This window comes from Physeter macrocephalus, chromosome 19 (genome assembly GCF_002837175.3).
Source record: "Physeter macrocephalus isolate SW-GA chromosome 19, ASM283717v5, whole genome shotgun sequence".
Classification (NCBI taxonomy): domain Eukaryota; kingdom Metazoa; phylum Chordata; class Mammalia; order Artiodactyla; family Physeteridae; genus Physeter; species Physeter macrocephalus.
The window spans coordinates 14,611,736-14,629,634 of record NC_041232.1 but is presented as its reverse complement, the minus strand read 5'-3'; the positions used below and the strand labels follow the sequence as shown (position 1 = coordinate 14,629,634).

At 46.8% G+C, this 17,899-nt stretch overlaps 1 protein-coding gene across 1 annotated transcript in view; it reads left to right on the top strand.

Annotated features, from left to right (window-relative positions):
- Positions 1-16,906, top strand: part of NOS1 (nitric oxide synthase 1) — a 156,673-nt gene extending 139,767 nt beyond the window's left edge. Inside the window, exons 15-22 of the mRNA XM_028480071.2 lie at positions 778-882; positions 1,419-1,477; positions 2,559-2,660; positions 4,896-5,012; positions 8,954-9,128; positions 12,285-12,423; positions 12,644-12,722; positions 15,466-16,906. Coding sequence (XP_028335872.2) covers positions 778-882; positions 1,419-1,477; positions 2,559-2,660; positions 4,896-5,012; positions 8,954-9,128; positions 12,285-12,423; positions 12,644-12,722; positions 15,466-15,574 — 885 coding nt within the window. The 3' untranslated portion in view covers positions 15,575-16,906. The remainder of the gene's footprint in view (positions 1-777; positions 883-1,418; positions 1,478-2,558; positions 2,661-4,895; positions 5,013-8,953; positions 9,129-12,284; positions 12,424-12,643; positions 12,723-15,465) is intronic.
- The last annotated feature ends 993 nt before the right edge of the window (positions 16,907-17,899 follow it).

Here is a 17,899-nt window from a genome sequence, read left to right as displayed (position 1 = left end):
GAAAGACAATTCTGGAGTCAGTTTGGGAAGCTCTACCTTTAATACAATTCAGTGGGTGTCTTTGCTGCAGGAATTCTCAGAGCCTTTAATCTGCACATACGTGTTATCATTCCCAAAAGAGGAGAGGAGAGAATATAAGTGTTTCCCAAAGATGTTTGCTTATGGATCACTTACTTTTAAGGAGCATCTCAGGAGACTAGGCTTCCCTAGAATCTACTTTGAGAAATGTTGCTCAAGTAATGCTAAGATATAGGGCAAAACAATCTTTCCCTAAGGCAGGTATCTCAGACCTGTTTGGCCCAGGTCCTCCACACTGCTGGACGGAGGATTAGAAAGGAAGCAGAGCAGACAGCTGGTCAAATCCAGCTGGGTCATTCCCAGCCTAAATGTGATCAAGAAGATTCCAGCATCCTTTGGTTGTAAGAAGCCCAGGAGTCTTAATCAAGATCTGGCTTACTGACAAGATCTGTCTTTACTGAATCGAGATGTGGCTTACTGACAGCCAACCCATTGCCCCAGACTCTCTGTCGTCCTTCAGGCCACAGGTGCCCACAGAAAGGTCCCACACTGCCAACAAGCTATTAGCTCTACCCACTTGAGCCCATTGAGATAGTGGCACCCAGAACCTTTGGATCTCCTTCCAAAGGGGATGGCTCCAGATGACTCATCTTCTTCCTCTCTCTCTTCTCTTCCCCCATCACTTTGTTCTCTCCTACCCCTTCTCTCTTCTCATCACCTTCTTCCTTCCTCTCCCCACCCCTTCATTCTGCCACGTAGGTGATGTCCATGGAAGAATATGACATTGTACACCTGGAACATGAAACTCTGGTCCTGGTGGTTACCAGCACCTTCGGAAACGGAGACCCCCCTGAGAATGGGGAGGTGAGATGAGCTTTTACCTGTTCTGGCACGTGTTTCCATCAGCAGAAAGGAGGGGCATCGGTTACACCTGCTATTCAGTAGCAAATCCTCCAAAGCCTTAAAGCCAGTGACCTCAGTTTGGATCCAAGTTCTGCCAAGATTGGACAATTCCAAGTCTTCCGTCTATTGGTGTCCACTGACTAGCCGATCCCTAGTGAACATGTTGTCACCTGAGTGAGCTACCTCTTTGGAATGGATGCTCCAATCAAGAGCTTGGTGTCCCCTGCTCCAGATGAAAGAAGCAGAGACAATATTTTTGTAGAAAGCCACGAAGGGGATTTGTGTGCTGGGGGTGGTAAGGGGAGTCCACACCTGTAGCCCTTTATAAACAGCCCTCTTCCACATGCAGCATTGCTGCCCAGCCGGAGCCCCTGGCGCCCCGGCCCCCAGGCATCAGGCACCTCCTTTGCCAGTTAGGCCCCCAGACCCTCTCCCCGACCCCGTTCCAGATTTAATCATGCATGCCTCACATTTTGCTTATCTCTTTCGGCCTCCAGAAATTTGGCTGCGCTTTGATGGAAATGAGGCACCCCAACTCTGTGCACGAGGAAAGGAAGTAAGTGAAAGACCCGCCAGTGTCACATGACACCCTGTGAGGGTAACTGAAAATTGTCTTTTGGCATCTGGGGCTCACATCTGAGTTCTGGGTGGTTTTGTGACCTGAAGTTCATTTGTGACTGATTTTAGCCGGTGGGTGTCTATCGTCCTCTGGGGTGGATTATTTGGTCTTTGGTCACTTCACAGCCCTGTGCCTCAGTTTCTTTTTCCATCACATTGGGTCTATTCCACCTGCATGAACTTTCTAATTTGTAAGAATCAAATTAGGAAATAGATGTCAGCGTCCTATGAAGAGTTGAGCACTACATAAATATCAGTTCTTATCATGGCCACGCTTTGGAAAACTACATTCAGAATCAGTGAGTTTCTTTCCCTAGAACTTTTCCATCTGATGGAGTTGCATCCGCTAACGTGGAGGCTGACCTCAAAGGATATCTCGGGAATTCCCTGGCTGTCTAGCGCTTAGGACTTGGCACTTTCACTGCTGAGGGCCTGGGTTCAATCCCTGGTTAGGAACTATAAGATCCCACAAGTGCAGGCAAAAAAAAAAAAAAAAAAAAGATATCTCATAAGGTGAAAAATGCCTGAGGTCAAAAGATGTTCCTGGTAAAATGGCATCTAGCATGGGGTTCGGTTCTAAAGATATTTCATAAGGTGACAAACACCCGTAACCAAAATTACCCTTGAAAAACCCTTAAATCCCCCCAAAGTAGAGAACATATGGCATGTGCATACAGAGCTGCCTTTCTGTGAGAGCATCTCAGTGTTTCCTCCACCACAGAACAGGTCTTAAGTTGAGCATTGGATGCCATGGCTGGCTGGTGGTTAGAGGCTGTGTTCTGCACAACATCCCTCCTGGTTTTCTTTCAGCCAAGCACACATTGCCAGACTTGCCTACATGCCATATCCAGGGGACAGCTGAGTCCCTGGTGGTCAGCCCTCCTTCTGTGCTCAAGGCCAACATCTCAGTCCTCACTTTCCCTGCCTCTCTCCTTCCCACCCTATCCTGGTGGCCTCCAGTAGGTCCCCCTCTCTCCTCCTTCAGGGAGAGATAGGGCACCATCCATTCTCCCCTCTAGGTACCGGGAACCCTTGCGTTTATTTCCCCGTAAAGGGCCTCCCCTCCCCCGAGATGACACAGGAGTCCACCGTCTGGCTGCAGCCCGTGACAGCCAGCGCAGGTAGAGCGTGTGTGTGCGCGCGCACGCGCCTGTGCACGTGCGCGCACACGAATGTGTGCACGTGTATGCCTTGCGTTCATGTGTGTGCACGAGTGGTGTGAGCGCTTGTGTGCATGTTGGTAGGTGTGTGTGCGCATGCCCAGTGCTGCAGCATCCAAGGCCACACCCAGGTCTCAAGGAGACCTGAGTTCTAACCCAGGCTGTGACACTAACACGCTGAGTAACCTTGAGCAAGCTGCTTGACCTCTCTGGGCCTCGTCTTTCTCATCTGCCGAATGGGGAGAAACTACCTCTGCCCCAACCACCTCTGGGAGCTGTTGCAAGGATCAAAGGATAATAACAAAGAGGAACGCATTTGGAAAAACCTCAAGCCTCATACAAACACAAATGCTGTTATTTTTACCCCACAACCGTCAACCATCCTTCCCACACTAACAACACAGCCACCCCCTGATATGTTACAGGACTTATTTGGAGAAGTGACTCAATGTGAGACTATTTTAGGGCAGCAAATACACTTACATATATTTAGAACTTTCCTGATGCTGGAGCGAAAACTTTGAAGAACATCCAGCTTAGAAACCCTGCTGCCAGAATGTGCAATTTCTTTTTTTGTCTTTTGCACTCATATTTGTGTGTTGAGTTTTTGTGTTTTGGGTTTTGATTTGAGAGTTTTATGGAGTTTTTTAGTTTGGGGGTTTGTTTCGTTTTGTTGCTCTTGGAGACATTTTTGGTTTGGTTTGGTTTGGTTTGGTTTGGTTTTTGCCTTCTCTGAGAACAAGACTTACCGCTTTTAAAGGAAAACTGGAAAACCATTCATGGTTTTGTTTTTTTTTAATCTCGAGGCTCCTGAGCCTCTGAGGCTGAGGTCCCAATGACATCTTTCTTCCCCTTTGAAACAACTTCATAAGAAATCCAGTCTCTTTTCAGGCTGTGTCAGTGCTGAACATTTCTCCTGCTTACTTGAAATGTGAAATGTGAGAGACCCTTGAAATGTCTAAAGACCAAAACTTTATTGAAAGAGAATGTTGTAATGGTTACCAGTGGGGAGAGGGAAGGGGGAGGTGCAGGATAGGGGTAGGGGATTAAGAGGTACAAACTATTGTGTATAAAATAAGCTACAGTGTTATATTGTACAGCACAGGGAATATAGTCAATATTTTATAATAATTATAAATGGAGTATATAACATTTAAAAATTGTGAATCACTATATTACACACCTGTAACTTAATATCGTACATCAACTATACTTCAATTTTTTAAAATGGAAAAAAATTTTTAAAAAGAAAGAGAATGTTGAATGGGGTAGTCCTGCTGCACCATCCAGGAAACCTTTCTACGGGCATGTAAATGTTCTATATCTGCACCATCCCGTACGGCAGCCACTAGCCACGCGTGGCTGTCGAGCACCTGACACGAGGCTATGCACGTGGGGAACAGAATGGTTCACTGTATTGAATCTGAATGAATTTAACGTTAAATAGACACACACAGCCAATGGCTACTGTAGTAGACAGCACGAGCGTAGTTCTCGGCTACTCAGTGCGAGGGGAGGAGACCAGCAGCATCTCCTGTTAGAAATGCAGAATCTGAGGCCCTACCCTGGACCTACTGAATTAGGATGTGCTGCTTAACAAGCTCTCAGAATGACTCCTGTACTCATTAAAATTTGGGAAGCAAGGAAACGTGGTCTGATGGGTTAAGGAATGGACTGTTCTTCCGGTTCTTTCTTTCAAGTGTGGTCCGAAACTTTTTTTTTTTCAGTGTTAATATTTTTTTACCCAGGTGTAGTTGATTTACAATGTTGTGTTAATTTCTGCTGTACAGCAAAGTGATTCAGTTATACAATCTTTTTTTATATATTCTTTTCCATCATGGTTTATCATAGGATATGGAATATAGTTCTCTGTGCTGATACAGTGGGACCTTGTGGTTTACCAATTCCGTATATAAAAGCTCACATCTGCTCCCCCCAACCTCCCACTCCAACCCTCCCCCCACCCCCTCCCCTTGGCAGCCACCAACAGGTAGCATCAAATGATGTCTAGGTGTCATTTTTGGCAGCCAAGGGTGAGTTGATACATTCTAGACAAAGCCATAGGTGTGTTATGGTCTCACTCAAGACCCAAAGGAAGGCCCTAGAACCAGGACTGGCGATTTGGAGAGCCATCGGGTGTTGACCCCAGGAGGGGGCTCCAAGCCAGAGATCACAGACTCTCTTTCATCTTGGCAGGAGCTACAAGGTTCGTTTCAACAGTGTTTCCTCCTATTCCGACTCCCGCAAATCATCGGGCAATGGGCCGGACCTCAGAGACAACTTTGAGAGCACGGGACCCCTGGCGAATGTGAGGTGAGCGAGGGGCCCAGGATGTCAGGGACAACGAAGGCTCTCGCAGAGCTGGACTGAGTTACAAAGTGGGCTCTTTCCTGGGGGCCGGGGGCGGGGGGTCTCCCTTCCATGTCTGTGTATCCCTCGAATAACCAGCTGCACTCTGGCTCTTTGGGGACATCCTCCCCCCATTAAAGCACACTACCTGGACCCCTGCTGTGACCTCTTCCTATCACACTACTTCAGAGCCCCTGTCACGCAAGTTGCGCCCCATCACACAAATTTCACATCATTTGTGCTGAAGGATGTTAAGGCCCCACACGTCACTCAGCGAGCTCCCTTTGTAGGTGCTGTTACTGGAGAATGGACTTGAGTTGGGGTCCAGGAGTCTCAGAGATCAAGTGAAAGTTAACATAGGTTAATATCTACTCCTTTTAAATCTACATTCATGCTTTTCATCTCATTCTCCTCTATTCTGGGGACACCCTGCCATGACGCAGTGGTTTCCACCCTTGGGTGCTCGTCAAAATCACCTGGAGGTGTTTGCAGTATACCGATAACCAAACCCCACTTCCAGAGATTCTGATGTAGTTGGTCTAAAATTGGACCCAAGCATTGCTTTTTCTATTTTCTTAAATCTCCCTAATTGCCTCCAATGTGCAGTCAGATTCCAAAAAAATACTGTCCTGACCCCATGTCACCCAAAGCAGAGTCACATCCCATGAGAGCATTTTAGATAGTACATGGACAGATGTTTTATATTTCAATGGTTGTGAATTTGGTTTAATGGGTATTTGGAAAGAAAGAAAACTGGATGTCAGGCCCTTGGTTTGACAGATATTGGTCAAGATGAGGCTTGATGTCAGCAGTGTGTTCAGGCCGGGCCACGAATCTCTTAGACCTTCACCAACTGAACCTTCTCCACACCGGCTCAGGACAGTGCTTAGCAGACGATAGAGATCACAGGGTTCCTAGATATTCAAGTATTGTTTTCATCAGTACCCCTTTTTTTTTTTTTTTTTTGGCTGAGTCACGCGGCTTTCAGGATCTTAGTTCCCTGACCAGGGATCGAACCCGGGGCCATGGCAGTGAAAGTGCCGAGCCCTAACCACTGGACAGCCAGGAAAGTGCCCATCAGTACACTTGTTAATAAACTTTATTTATTTAAAGCAGTTTTAGCTTCACAGCAAAATTGAGGAGAAGGCACAGATTTCCCATATACTCCCTGCCCACCCCACCCCCCAACACACACACACAGCCTCCTCTACCATCAGCATCCCCCACCACGGTGGTGCATTTACACAACTGCTGAAGCTACACTGACACATCATTGTCACCCAGGGCCCATAGTTTACATTAGGGTTCACCTTTGGTTCACCCTTGAACTGATGGGTTTTGACATCAGTTCATTTTCTTTAGCTTGACGTTGAAACATCCATGGTTTGACGGTCAGACCTATTTTTCGCTTACTAAATCTATCATGGCTTAGAGCAGGGGTTGGCAAACTACAGCCCGTGGGCCAAATTCAGCCTGGCCACTGTATACTTTTGTACAGCCCACGAGCTCAGAATGGTTTTTACAGATGAACAATTACAATTTATTTGATGATAGAAAACATTACCTTTGAACCCCAATTAAGCAAAATGCTATCCCCCCCAAAAAAGAATTGCATTCTTCTCATTAGTAGACATATATAACTAAAAACTTGTACCCAGCAACTATTATTATTATTATTGTATTTTTTTATTTTGTCCAAAAGTAATGCAGGAATATATTTTCTTTTTTGTCATATGGGTATCTACATAATAGCTTTGATTTTCCTTCTTGGTCTACAAGCCTGAAAATATTTACTGTCTGGCCCCATGTATGATAAGTTTGCCAACTTCTGTTTTGGAAGCTTAAAATAGGAATTTTGAAACCATAAGATGAAGACTGTGATGAAGTGTGAGCCTAGGAAGTGGCTGTGACACAGGCCTTCAGGTGCATCAGGAAGCACGTTAATGAATTAATCACCCAGACCAACTCTTAGTGAACATCAGTGGGTTTGAATAGCCCACGAGCACAAATTGAAAGCAAAGTAAACAGCACTACCAAGTAAATAACAGTATGGGCGGTAGTCAAGTACGGCGGATGTCTCGAACATAATCAATATTGGAGGCTCGGGGAACAATGCCTTAACCACGAGGCATGACTAGCGCGAAGAGTTTCCAAATCTGTGGTAGGCTAAGGGGAATGGCTGGGAGGCAGAAGTGCTGCTTCCTGCATCCTTTAACCAGTCCTCTCCTGGCCACCTGCTCTTTCCACCTGTCAGGCCACTGCCCTGCGGGGAAAAGGTGAGGAATCCAGCTAAAGGAGGATTGTGGGTGAAGGAGTGCTGGGGAAACATGCCACCTAATCCCACACCCTTCCCGTGGAAAGGCTCTGGAACACCGGGGAAAGAAGGGCAGGAGAGGAGAGGAGAATGAGATGAAAGGCATCAATGTAGATTTAAAAGGAGTAGACATTAACCTATGTTAACCTTAACTTGATCTCTGAGACTCCTGGACCCCAACTCAAATTCATTCTCCAATAACAGAGGGTCCCTTCCCAACTTGCCCCACCTCCTTCCCTCATCCTCCATCACAATCTTTCACCACCCTGGCTCCATCATTCTAAAAAAGAGATTCAAGAGCAGAGCCAGACCCTGTAAGGAGCAGGCTAAATAGCCCCACTCCTTGGCTTGTCTGAATTGGCAGTCACCACGGAACCCTCCAACATGCGAAAGAAGCAAGTTGGGGTGTTGTTCGTGTACCACTTATAAACCTGTCCATCCAGTCCCAATGAGGTCAAGACCCACAGCCAGGACCAAGTCCTGGAAATGTGACATCAAGTCTCTGCAGGACTGAGGGGCCACCTGGGACACAGCCCTCCACTTCCCAGACTTCAGAAAAGTCTCATTAACTTGACACCCATTGATTCAAACACCGACACTTTCTTGGTGGTATCTATGCAAAGAGACTTTGTGAAGCAAATCAATTTCACAGATATTGCAAGGGGCGGAGCCAGCATATTTATAAACCTTTCAATCCCTTTTGGAAGAACCTGTTTACACACCAACACTGGATGTGTTAATGACAAGTCCTGATCTCCTCGATAACACAGGTCCCCTAGAACTGCTATGCTAGGGTTTTCATTCTCTTTGTACTTAAAACTAATCTGATTGTATCATGAGTAGAGTCAAGTCTTCCTCTAATGTAGACTCATTTCCCCAATTAGTCCAGCTTAGAAATGGACACACAAGAAACAGCCAACTGTTCTGGGTCACCACTATCCCCAACTCATCCTCCTTAGGACGAACTGGGACTTTTCTCCCGAGGACAGTAATACCTAGCAGAGACCAGAAGGAAGGGAGAGCAGGGCTGGGGGCTCCCAGGCTTAAAGACGGCCTTCCCCAGATGGGCTTGGGGTAGTCTGACCATCACGGGCTAAACACCGTCCTTCTGGAGATACCAGAGGTCTTTGTCTGCTTGGGCAGCCATAACAAAATACCATGCACTGGGGGACTTCAACAGTAGAAATTTATTTTCTCACAGTTCTGGAGGCTAAAAGTCCAAGATCAAGGTACCAGTAGGATTGGTTTCTGGTGAGGAGTCTCTTCCTAGCTTGCAGACAGCCACCTTCTTGCTGTGTCCTCACATGGCCTTTCCTCTGTGAGCGTGTGGTGGGGGGAGAGAAAGAGAGAGAGCTCTCTGGTGCCTCTCCCTCTTCTTAAAGGACACCAGTCCTATTGGATTAGGGCCCCACCCTTATGACCTCATTTGACCTCAGTTACCTCCTTGAAGGCCCCATCTGCAAATATAGTCACATTGGGGGAGAGGGCTTCAACATATGAATTTGGGGGGACATAACAGTCCATAACCCCAGACACCCACCCAACACCTCCCCAGTCTCCTAGCCTGGAACTTCTGTTGTCTTCTTGGCAGGTTCTCCGTGTTCGGCCTTGGCTCGCGGGCGTACCCTCACTTCTGCGCCTTTGGACACGCCGTGGACACCCTCCTGGAAGAGCTGGGTGGGGAGAGGATCCTGAAGATGAAGGAGGGGGATGAGCTCTGTGGGCAGGAAGAGGCTTTCAGGACCTGGGCCAAGAAGGTCTTCAAGGTAACCATCTGCCCAGATCTCAGAGACCCAGGGGGAGAAGTCATGTCCCCAGTGACCCCCAAGGACAGAGTACCTAAACCATCAGAGATAGAAGAAACTTGAGAAAATCCTTGGTACTTCCCTCATGTATCCAGCCGGGAGACAGCTTCAAACAATTCAGATGAGTTTGGGTGGTCTTAAGAGGCACAATTTCCAACCAGAATCCAACCTCCTGCATTAAGGGTAAAGAGTTGGTCTATAAAAAATTATAGTCTTGGAATTTCAGAGCTGGGAGGAATCCATCCCTCACTCACATTTGGTAGACAAGTAAACAAAAAAACATAGCGTTGGTTACCCAAACCAGGGGGCCATGCCTCAGGCTGGATCTCAGACCTCACCAGTTTGTCTGCTTTGACAATCTTATTCTTCTTGTGCTAGATCTTCAATGACCTATACAGTAGCCACTAGCAACAAGTGATCATTTAAATTTAAATGTAAACTAAGTAACATTAAATACGATGAATGGATAAATTCAATGTTGTGTGTCCGTACAATGGAATATTATTTGGACATAACAAGGAATGAAGTGCTGATGCATGCTACAAGGATGAACCTTGAAAGCACGTGCTAAGTGAAAGAAGCCAGACACAAGGGACACTTACTGTATGATTCCATTTACATGAAATGTCCAGAATAGGCAAATCCATAGAGACAGAAAGTAGATTAGTGGTTGCCAGGGTTTTGGTGGCGGGAGTGGAAAATGGATGTGGCTACTAATGGGTACAGGGTTTCTTCTGGGTTGAGGGAAATGTTCCGAAACTGGATAGTGGTGGTGATTGTACAACCTTGTAAATAACATATATATACAACTAGATGTAAATTAGGTAGAATTTAAAATTCCACTCCTCAGCTGCACAAGCCACATTTCATGTGCTCAATAACCACTAGTGGCTAGTGGTTACCATATTAGACAATTAGAATGTTTCCATCATGATAGGACATACTATTGGATAGCGTTATTCTAGATATGAGGTCAAGAGAATAAATGAGCAATGGCCTCCATATGCATGGGGGCGTGATGCAATTGGCCATCCCGGGAAAAGCAAAAAAGCAATGAATGTGGACCCACCTTTACCTGCTCCTTCTTTGGCCCTGGAATGCATTGTTATCAGCAGCCCCAGGAGAAAGGGGGCTGTGCAACCTTCTGTCAGTCAGTTGACACTTTTCGTCCTCACAAAGGAGCAAAAGGGGAAACTGAGGGCCCTGAGCTATAAGGATATGTGAGTGAGGAGGCTGTGTTGATAAACTTGTGCCAGCATTTCTTCCTAGGCGAAGAGAACCAAGATAACTTGGCTCTTTTTATACCTGGAGATAATTGTGTGGTTCTTGACTTCAGTCAGGCAACACTGAGCATCCCAGAAGCAGGGCCTGTTACAAGCCATCATACCCTTTAAGCTATCCCATCCCTCATCCTCCCAGCCAACTCCCAGCCCTACCAACCACTAAATCTACTTTGTGTCTCTATAAATTTGCCTATTCTGGACACTTCATATGAATGGAATCATAACATGTGGTCTGTTATAACTGACTTCTTTCACTTAGCTTAATGCTTTCCTGGTGCATCCACATTATAGTATATAGCAGTACTTCAGTCCTTTTTACAGCCAAAATAATATTCCATTTTATAGATATACCATATTTTATTTCTCCACTCATCAGCAAATGGACCTTTGGATTATTTTAAAATCAACGTGAGGCCAAAAAACGGTATTAAAAAAAACCTACCTTTGAAAACCTTTGGAATTATCCATGGTTTTTAACCTCCAAAAATCTGAATTCTGAACAGTAATTCTTAGAATCAATAAAGTTGGAGAACTTATGAACTTGGCAAAAAAAGAAAAAGAGAAATTTTCTATGCAGGTATCCAAACATGCAATATAGTCTGCCTTTACTATAATTTTTAAATCTTTAGAGGAAGATAGGAAATTTCTAAGGTGTTTACTTTCTTGTTCAATGTTAAGCCTCTGCAAAAGTTGGTTTTAGAAATAAATGACATAATAGAGTTACATATTAAATAGAGGTTAGGTCCCAAAGTCAATAGTAAATGTGGTATGTCCAGCCCGTCAAAGGCACTCAAAAAGTAAAGGTGGATTGGTTGATGAGTGGATAAATGGATGGAGAGAAGGATGCATGGGTGGATGGATGGACTGATGGATGTATGGAAGGAAGGAGGGAGGGAAGGGAGGGAGGAAGAGAGGATGGAGGGAGGATGGGTGGATGGATGGAGGAATGGATGGATGGGTGGATGAATAGAAGGATGGATGGAGGGAGGGAAGGAAAGGAGGAAGAGAGAGAGGGAGGAAGGGAGGAAAGGAGGATGGATGGATGAATGGAGGGATGCAATGGAGGGAAGGAGGATGGGTGGATGGGTTGATGGAAGGGTAGATGGGAGAATGGGTGGATGGATGGATGGATGGATAGGTGGATGAATGGATGGAAGGGAGGGACGGAGGGAGGGAGGGTAGATGAGTGGGTGGATGGGTTGATGGGTGGGTGGATGGGAGAATGGGTGAATGGGTGGATGGATGGATGGATGGGTGGATGAACGGAAGGAAGGAAGGAATGGAGGGAGGAGGAGGATGGGTGGATGAGTCGGTGGATGGGTTGATGGGCGGACGGATGGATGGATGGATACATGCTATGACTTGGAGCTGTTGGGAGGCACGCTGTTGGCTGAAAGAGGTCACTGAAAGCCCCGTGTGTGCCACAGGCAGCCTGTGATGTGTTCTGCGTGGGAGATGACGTCAACATTGAGAAGGCAAACAACTCCCTCATCAGCAATGACCGCAGTTGGAAGAGGAACAAGTTCCGCCTCACCTACATGGCCGAAGCTCCAGAACTCACACAGGAGGGAGGGAGGGAGGGAGGGTAGATGAGTGGGTGGATGGGTTGATGGGTGGGTGGATGGGAGAATGGGTGAATGGGTGGATGGATGGATGGATGGGTGGATGAACGGAAGGAAGGAAGGAATGGAGGGAGGAGGAGGATGGGTGGATGAGTCGGTGGATGGGTTGATGGGCGGACGGATGGATGGATGGATACATGCTATGACTTGGAGCTGTTGGGAGGCACGCTGTTGGCTGAAAGAGGTCACTGAAAGCCCCGTGTGTGCCACAGGCAGCCTGTGATGTGTTCTGCGTGGGAGATGACGTCAACATTGAGAAGGCAAACAACTCCCTCATCAGCAATGACCGCAGTTGGAAGAGGAACAAGTTCCGCCTCACCTACATGGCCGAAGCTCCAGAACTCACACAAGGTACCTCCCACCACGCACCTGGGGAGATGTTCATGACAGTGGGGGGAAAGGAAGACAGGAGTTCTCACCTCCGAAAGGTCCTTAGAGAAGGTGGGCTTCGTTGCTTTGGTCTCCTTTAGTTCAGTCCTCCCGGTAAGGAGAGGGTCAGGAGAAGCTGGAGACTTCTTACTGACAACTGTTTAACTCCATCACAGGAAGACTGTTGTTCTTCTCCCCCCAGGTCTATCCAATGTCCACAAAAAGCGGGTCTCAGCCGCTCGACTCCTCAGCCGTCAGAACCTTCAAAGTCCTAAATCCAGGTAGGAACACCATGGCCCCCTCGGGTTCCCCACCTGTGCCCCAGATGCCACCCACAACAAGGAAGGAGGACTCCGAGGACCGGCTTCCTGTTACCATCCTAAGGGTCCTCGAGACCCCCTTGCCACTAGCATCCTGCTTTCCTGCTTTCCCTTTGCCAAGCCCCAACCTGCAGGGAAGAAAAAAGTAAACGGTGACGATCCTGCGGAAAGGGGAAAGAGAAAGCTTTTTCGGGAAATTTTTAATAGAGACCACACCCTTTTCAGACTGCTAATGTTCATTGTCATGTGCATCTTTTTTTTTTTTTTTTTTTTTTTTTGCGGCACGCGGGCCTCTCACTGTTGTGGCCTCTCCCGTTGCGGAGCGCAGGCTCCGGACGCGCAGGCCCAGCGGCCGTGGCTCACGGGCCCAGCCGCTCCGCGGCACGTGGGATCCTCCCGGACCGGGGCACGAACCCGCGTCCCCTGCACCGGCAGGCGGACCCTCAACCACTGCGCCACCAGGGAAGCCCTGTAATGTGCATTTTAGTCAGAAATCACTTAGTCCAGACATCTCCCCGTGGATAATTCTTCTCTGCTGTCCTGAGAAATGCCTGCTCCGTCTCTGTTCAAATTCCTTTGGGATGACAGGAGGTTTATTAACCTATAAAACAGCCCCCTCTGTGTTTTGAGGTCCTAGTTGTTAGAAATTATCTCCCTATTCCTTATAACCAAAGCAAGTGTTCCTAGCACTTCATTTTGATCCTAAGGTGTCCTCTCCAGTGACACCCCAAACGGAGTCAGTTCTTCCGGAGGAGCGAGCTGCCAGTAGCCAAGGACAGTGACCAATCTCTCCCTGGTCCTCATCCCTCCAACTGTTCTTCCTGAGACCTGGTTTCCCAAACCGTTTGCTTTAGTAAAAAGACACGCTCTGTCCTGCTGGCACTGTCATTCCCCGCCCCGGTCACAGTGCAGTGGAGGTCCTGTGATCACTACCGAGTGCACTGAGGCTATTATTACCACATCCCCGACCTGGATAGGATGCTCTAACGCCGCCCAGGATTGCAGGTGTTGCCCTAACAGCCACGCTGCTCTCCCATTAAGCTTACGTCCTTGCTGCTCTTGGACTTGAGGGCTTTTCAGAATGATCAGGCCAGGTCTCTGCATCCCTCCGCTCGTATAAGTAAATTTGTTGGCAGTAAAGAAAGTCTTTGCATTGATCCCTGTTGAATGGAATCTTTTTCACTTTGCAGTTATAGCCCATGAAGATCTTTTGAGATCTTGATTCTTTGCCTGGCATAGCACAAAGGGTGGGCTCTCCAGCTGGACAGCCCTGGGTTCTGACCCCAGCGCTGCCACGCGTCAGCTGTGTGACCTTGGGCAAGTCCCTTGGGTCTTCTGAACCCCTGTCTCCTTACCTAAAATGAGATCGATGGCTATAAAGATTGCCAGTGTTTATCTAGTACTTTCCGTGTTCCAAGCACTGTTTTGAGTCCTCTCTGTGCAGGATCTCCCAGAGTTCTGACCAGCCCAGGAAGTAAGTACTAGTATCATCCACGTTTTAAATATGAAAAATGCCAATGAGAAAATGCAAGTGACCTTTCAAGGCCACACAGGCTCAGTTCTCTGACTCCAAGGTCAAAATTCCAAATGGCTATACCTATGGCCTCAACAGCATCACAAGGGTGCTGTGAGTGTTAGAAACAACATACACAAAGCAACTAGCGTATCCCCCGTTCCCATTACTATTCCTTACCCATCCCAGCTTCATACACCTGCAAATTTAGTATGTGTGCTTTCTACGTGGACTTAAAACCTTTTTTTCTTAATTGAAGTATAGTTGATTTACACTGTTGTGTTAATTTCTGCTGTACAGCAAAGTGATTCAGTTATACATATACATACACTCTTTTTTTAATATTCTTTTCCATTGTGGTTTATCATAGGATATTGAATATAATTCCCTGTGCTATACAGTAGGACCTTATTGTTTATCCATTCTGTATATAAAAGCTTACATCTGCCAACCCCACCCTCCCACTCCATCCGTCCCCCAACCCCCTTCCCCTTGGCAACCACAAGTCTGTTCTCTGTGCCTGGACTTTTGATAAAGTGGTCAACAGGATAGAGCCCCAGGGCTCTCATGTTCTCTCCCGGATCCTCAAACACTACAGAAATGGATTGGGAAATTAATCCATTTGAATAATTAGTTAAATGCAATATTCAGAGCGTAATGATCTCCGATATAGAAAGGGACTCTGTATTTGAAATATGCGTTGTACTCCCCATTTCCATCCTGTGGAAAAGTACAACTTCAGTAGCATTGGAAGAGAAGGGACTAAGAATCTACTGGAAATTTCTTTCAGCAACAAACTGTGAAAGCCCAGATCACAAAAATTACTCCCCAAACCATAGTACATAAAAAGCAAGGTAATTTGCAAATGTTTTGATGCTAAGTTGGACTGAAGTCCCAGAATAACCCCCAATCCACCTCTGGAAAGGACAGTTAACTCTGAGTGACTTACAAGAAGATATTTCAACAAGGTTAGGAACCAGAAGACAGTATTAAAATCAGTTATGGATTAGCTCAAAAAGGATCAAATGGCGTCTAGGCGTTTCACTCTTTAAAAGCACACTCCATAGCACTACCTATTTTCAGGTTTACTACCATTTCCAGCTTTATACGGTTGTTGTTTTGTTTTTGTTTTTTTTTAAGAATAACTGAGTAAAAAAGCATGACTCTCTCTCCTGTTCTCCCCTGCCCAAGGCCAAAGTTGAGCTGTTTGAGCCAGGAGACCATAGCAAGATATCATGAATCACACACCCACCACTCCCACCCCCAACAAGAGACCCTTAATTGCAAGCAAAGTACTTAAGAGGAAATAAGCCACCTTTTGAAGTTGATCCTTGCAACTCTAAAGAGAAAAGTGACCGAAGTTACTGCCTGGCCAGGAAATAAATTTTCTACCTACAGCAGTTAGCAAACAATACAGAAAAGAGTATAATGGAGCACTAATGGGTGGGGTGTAGATCATAGGTCCTAGAAGGCAGAAGGAGGAGGGGAAACGCCAGGTAGGCTTTAGATAGGCTAGTGAATAGAGGGGGGACATCTAGGAAGAGAGAATAGGAGCAAAGATGCTGAAGGGGCCCTGAGTGCTGGGGTATCTCAGAGAAAGATGGGACATTATAACGGAGAGTTCTTGATGGGAGAGCTCTTAATTCCCAGCTACCCTCTGATAAAATTGCTTCTCTCCAGCCTTCACCATCTCAACAGAAGACATCAACATTTGGCTTAGGCCCAAGACTTAAGCATCCTCCCTGCCTCCTCGCTTTCCCTCCCACTATCCATCCAACTCTCAGCCGGTACTGTGGGTCTTGTGTTTCAACTACATCTCAGATCTACATCCACCACCTTAAGCAAGGCCACGATCGTCTGTGGTCTGAGTGCCTGCCATAGATGCCTAACTTGTCTCCTTGTTTCTTGACATTTCTCTCAAAGATCCATTTTCCAAATAGCAGGCAGACTAATCTTTTAAGAATGTAAACGGAAGCCTGTCCATCCACAGCTTCACATCCTCCAATAGCTTCCCACTGGACTTAGGAAACCTTCAAACTCCTTTGCCGTGACAGGTCATGACAAGACCTTCATGATCTGGCCTCTGCCTAGCTCTCTGATCTCCTCTGTACCACCCACCCCTGTGTTGACCGCTCTTCCAAACACTCCAGTCTTCTTTCCCTTCCTCAAATGTGCCACACTTTTTCCAACCTCAGGGCCTTTGCACATGCTGCTTCTCCTTTCGGGAACACTCTTTCCCCAGATCTTTGCATGTCCGTTCCTTCTCATTCTTCAGATCTCTGCTCAAATGTCAAATCACCAGAGAGACCTCCTTGACCATACTTATCTGCCAGTCACTTAGCCCACTGCCCCCACCCATCCGCATCCACCCATCCTCATCACCAGCCCCAACTGAGATCTTTTTAAGTTACTTCTCAATGAGAATCAGGCCCTTTGTTATCTTTATCCATCACTCTCTCACCAGTGCCTAGAACAGTGCCTGACACTCAATACAAATTTGTGGAAGGTATGAACCTTATTCACTCAAACTGCTCACAACAGACACTGTTTACTCTTTTCCTTGAAGAACGAACATGAGCTAATTTTTTTTTCCATTTAATGCTGGATGTTAGCAGACTGTTCTTTCATCTGCGAACCTGTCATTGAACCATTGCCAAGTGTGTGCGTGAGTGAGTGAGTGTGTGTGTGTGTGTGTGTGTGTGTGTGTGTGTGTGTGCTCACAACAGACACTGTTTACTCTTTTCCTTGAAGAACGAACATGAGCTAATTTTTTTTTCCATTTAATGCTGGATGTTAGCAGACTGTTCTTTCATCTGCGAACCTGTCATTGAACCATTGCCAAGTGTGTGCGCCAAATAGTGAGTGTGTGTGTGTGTGTGTGTGTGTGTGTGTGTGTGTGTGTGTTATGCTCCTGTAGGTGAATATAAATACATCACAGGCAGGGAATACTCTGGGGGAAAGGGCTTAAATAGCTCTGCCTTCCCAATGTTGCCCTTTTTCCCTCCCCTAAAACTTTTCAATGACCCATATGTGTCCCAAACTTTTTTTTTTTTAAAGGCTTAGAAAATCCTATACTTAGAAACCCCCAGCAGAACTGAGACGTAAGACAATTAGTATCCAGGCTAGTGCTACCCACTGGGGGATCAGCTTCCTGCAAAGCTTCGAGGACCAGCCCGCTGAGGTGTCCTAGGGCCATGCAGCCATTCACTGCCAGGATTCTCCGCACGCCATGCCTGGTCAGCGGCTTGAAAAGTGTCCGTGGTCAAATTCCCAGCAGAGCCGGGGCCCACCTTGTGGCCCTCCTGCCAGCTCCATTCCCATCCCTGCCCCTTATCCGCCTGACCACCTTCGGCTGCGTTCAAGAGGACTTAGGGGAAATGGCTGTGCGTGTGAGCCAGCTCAGCAAGTTCGGGTCCTCCGCATTTCTATTTTGTACTGGCCAAAGGAACAGAGGCAAATATACTTCTGAAAGAAATCATGATCATCTGGGAGAAAGTGGGAATTGGTTTGCGGGCCTTTCAAAGGCTTCCCGTGGTAGGCGCCGGAGGCTCCCAAATTAGCAACCCCACAGCGCCCTCTGCTGGCTGTCAGCCTCCGCCAAGCCCCTTCCTGGAGCTGGCAGGGG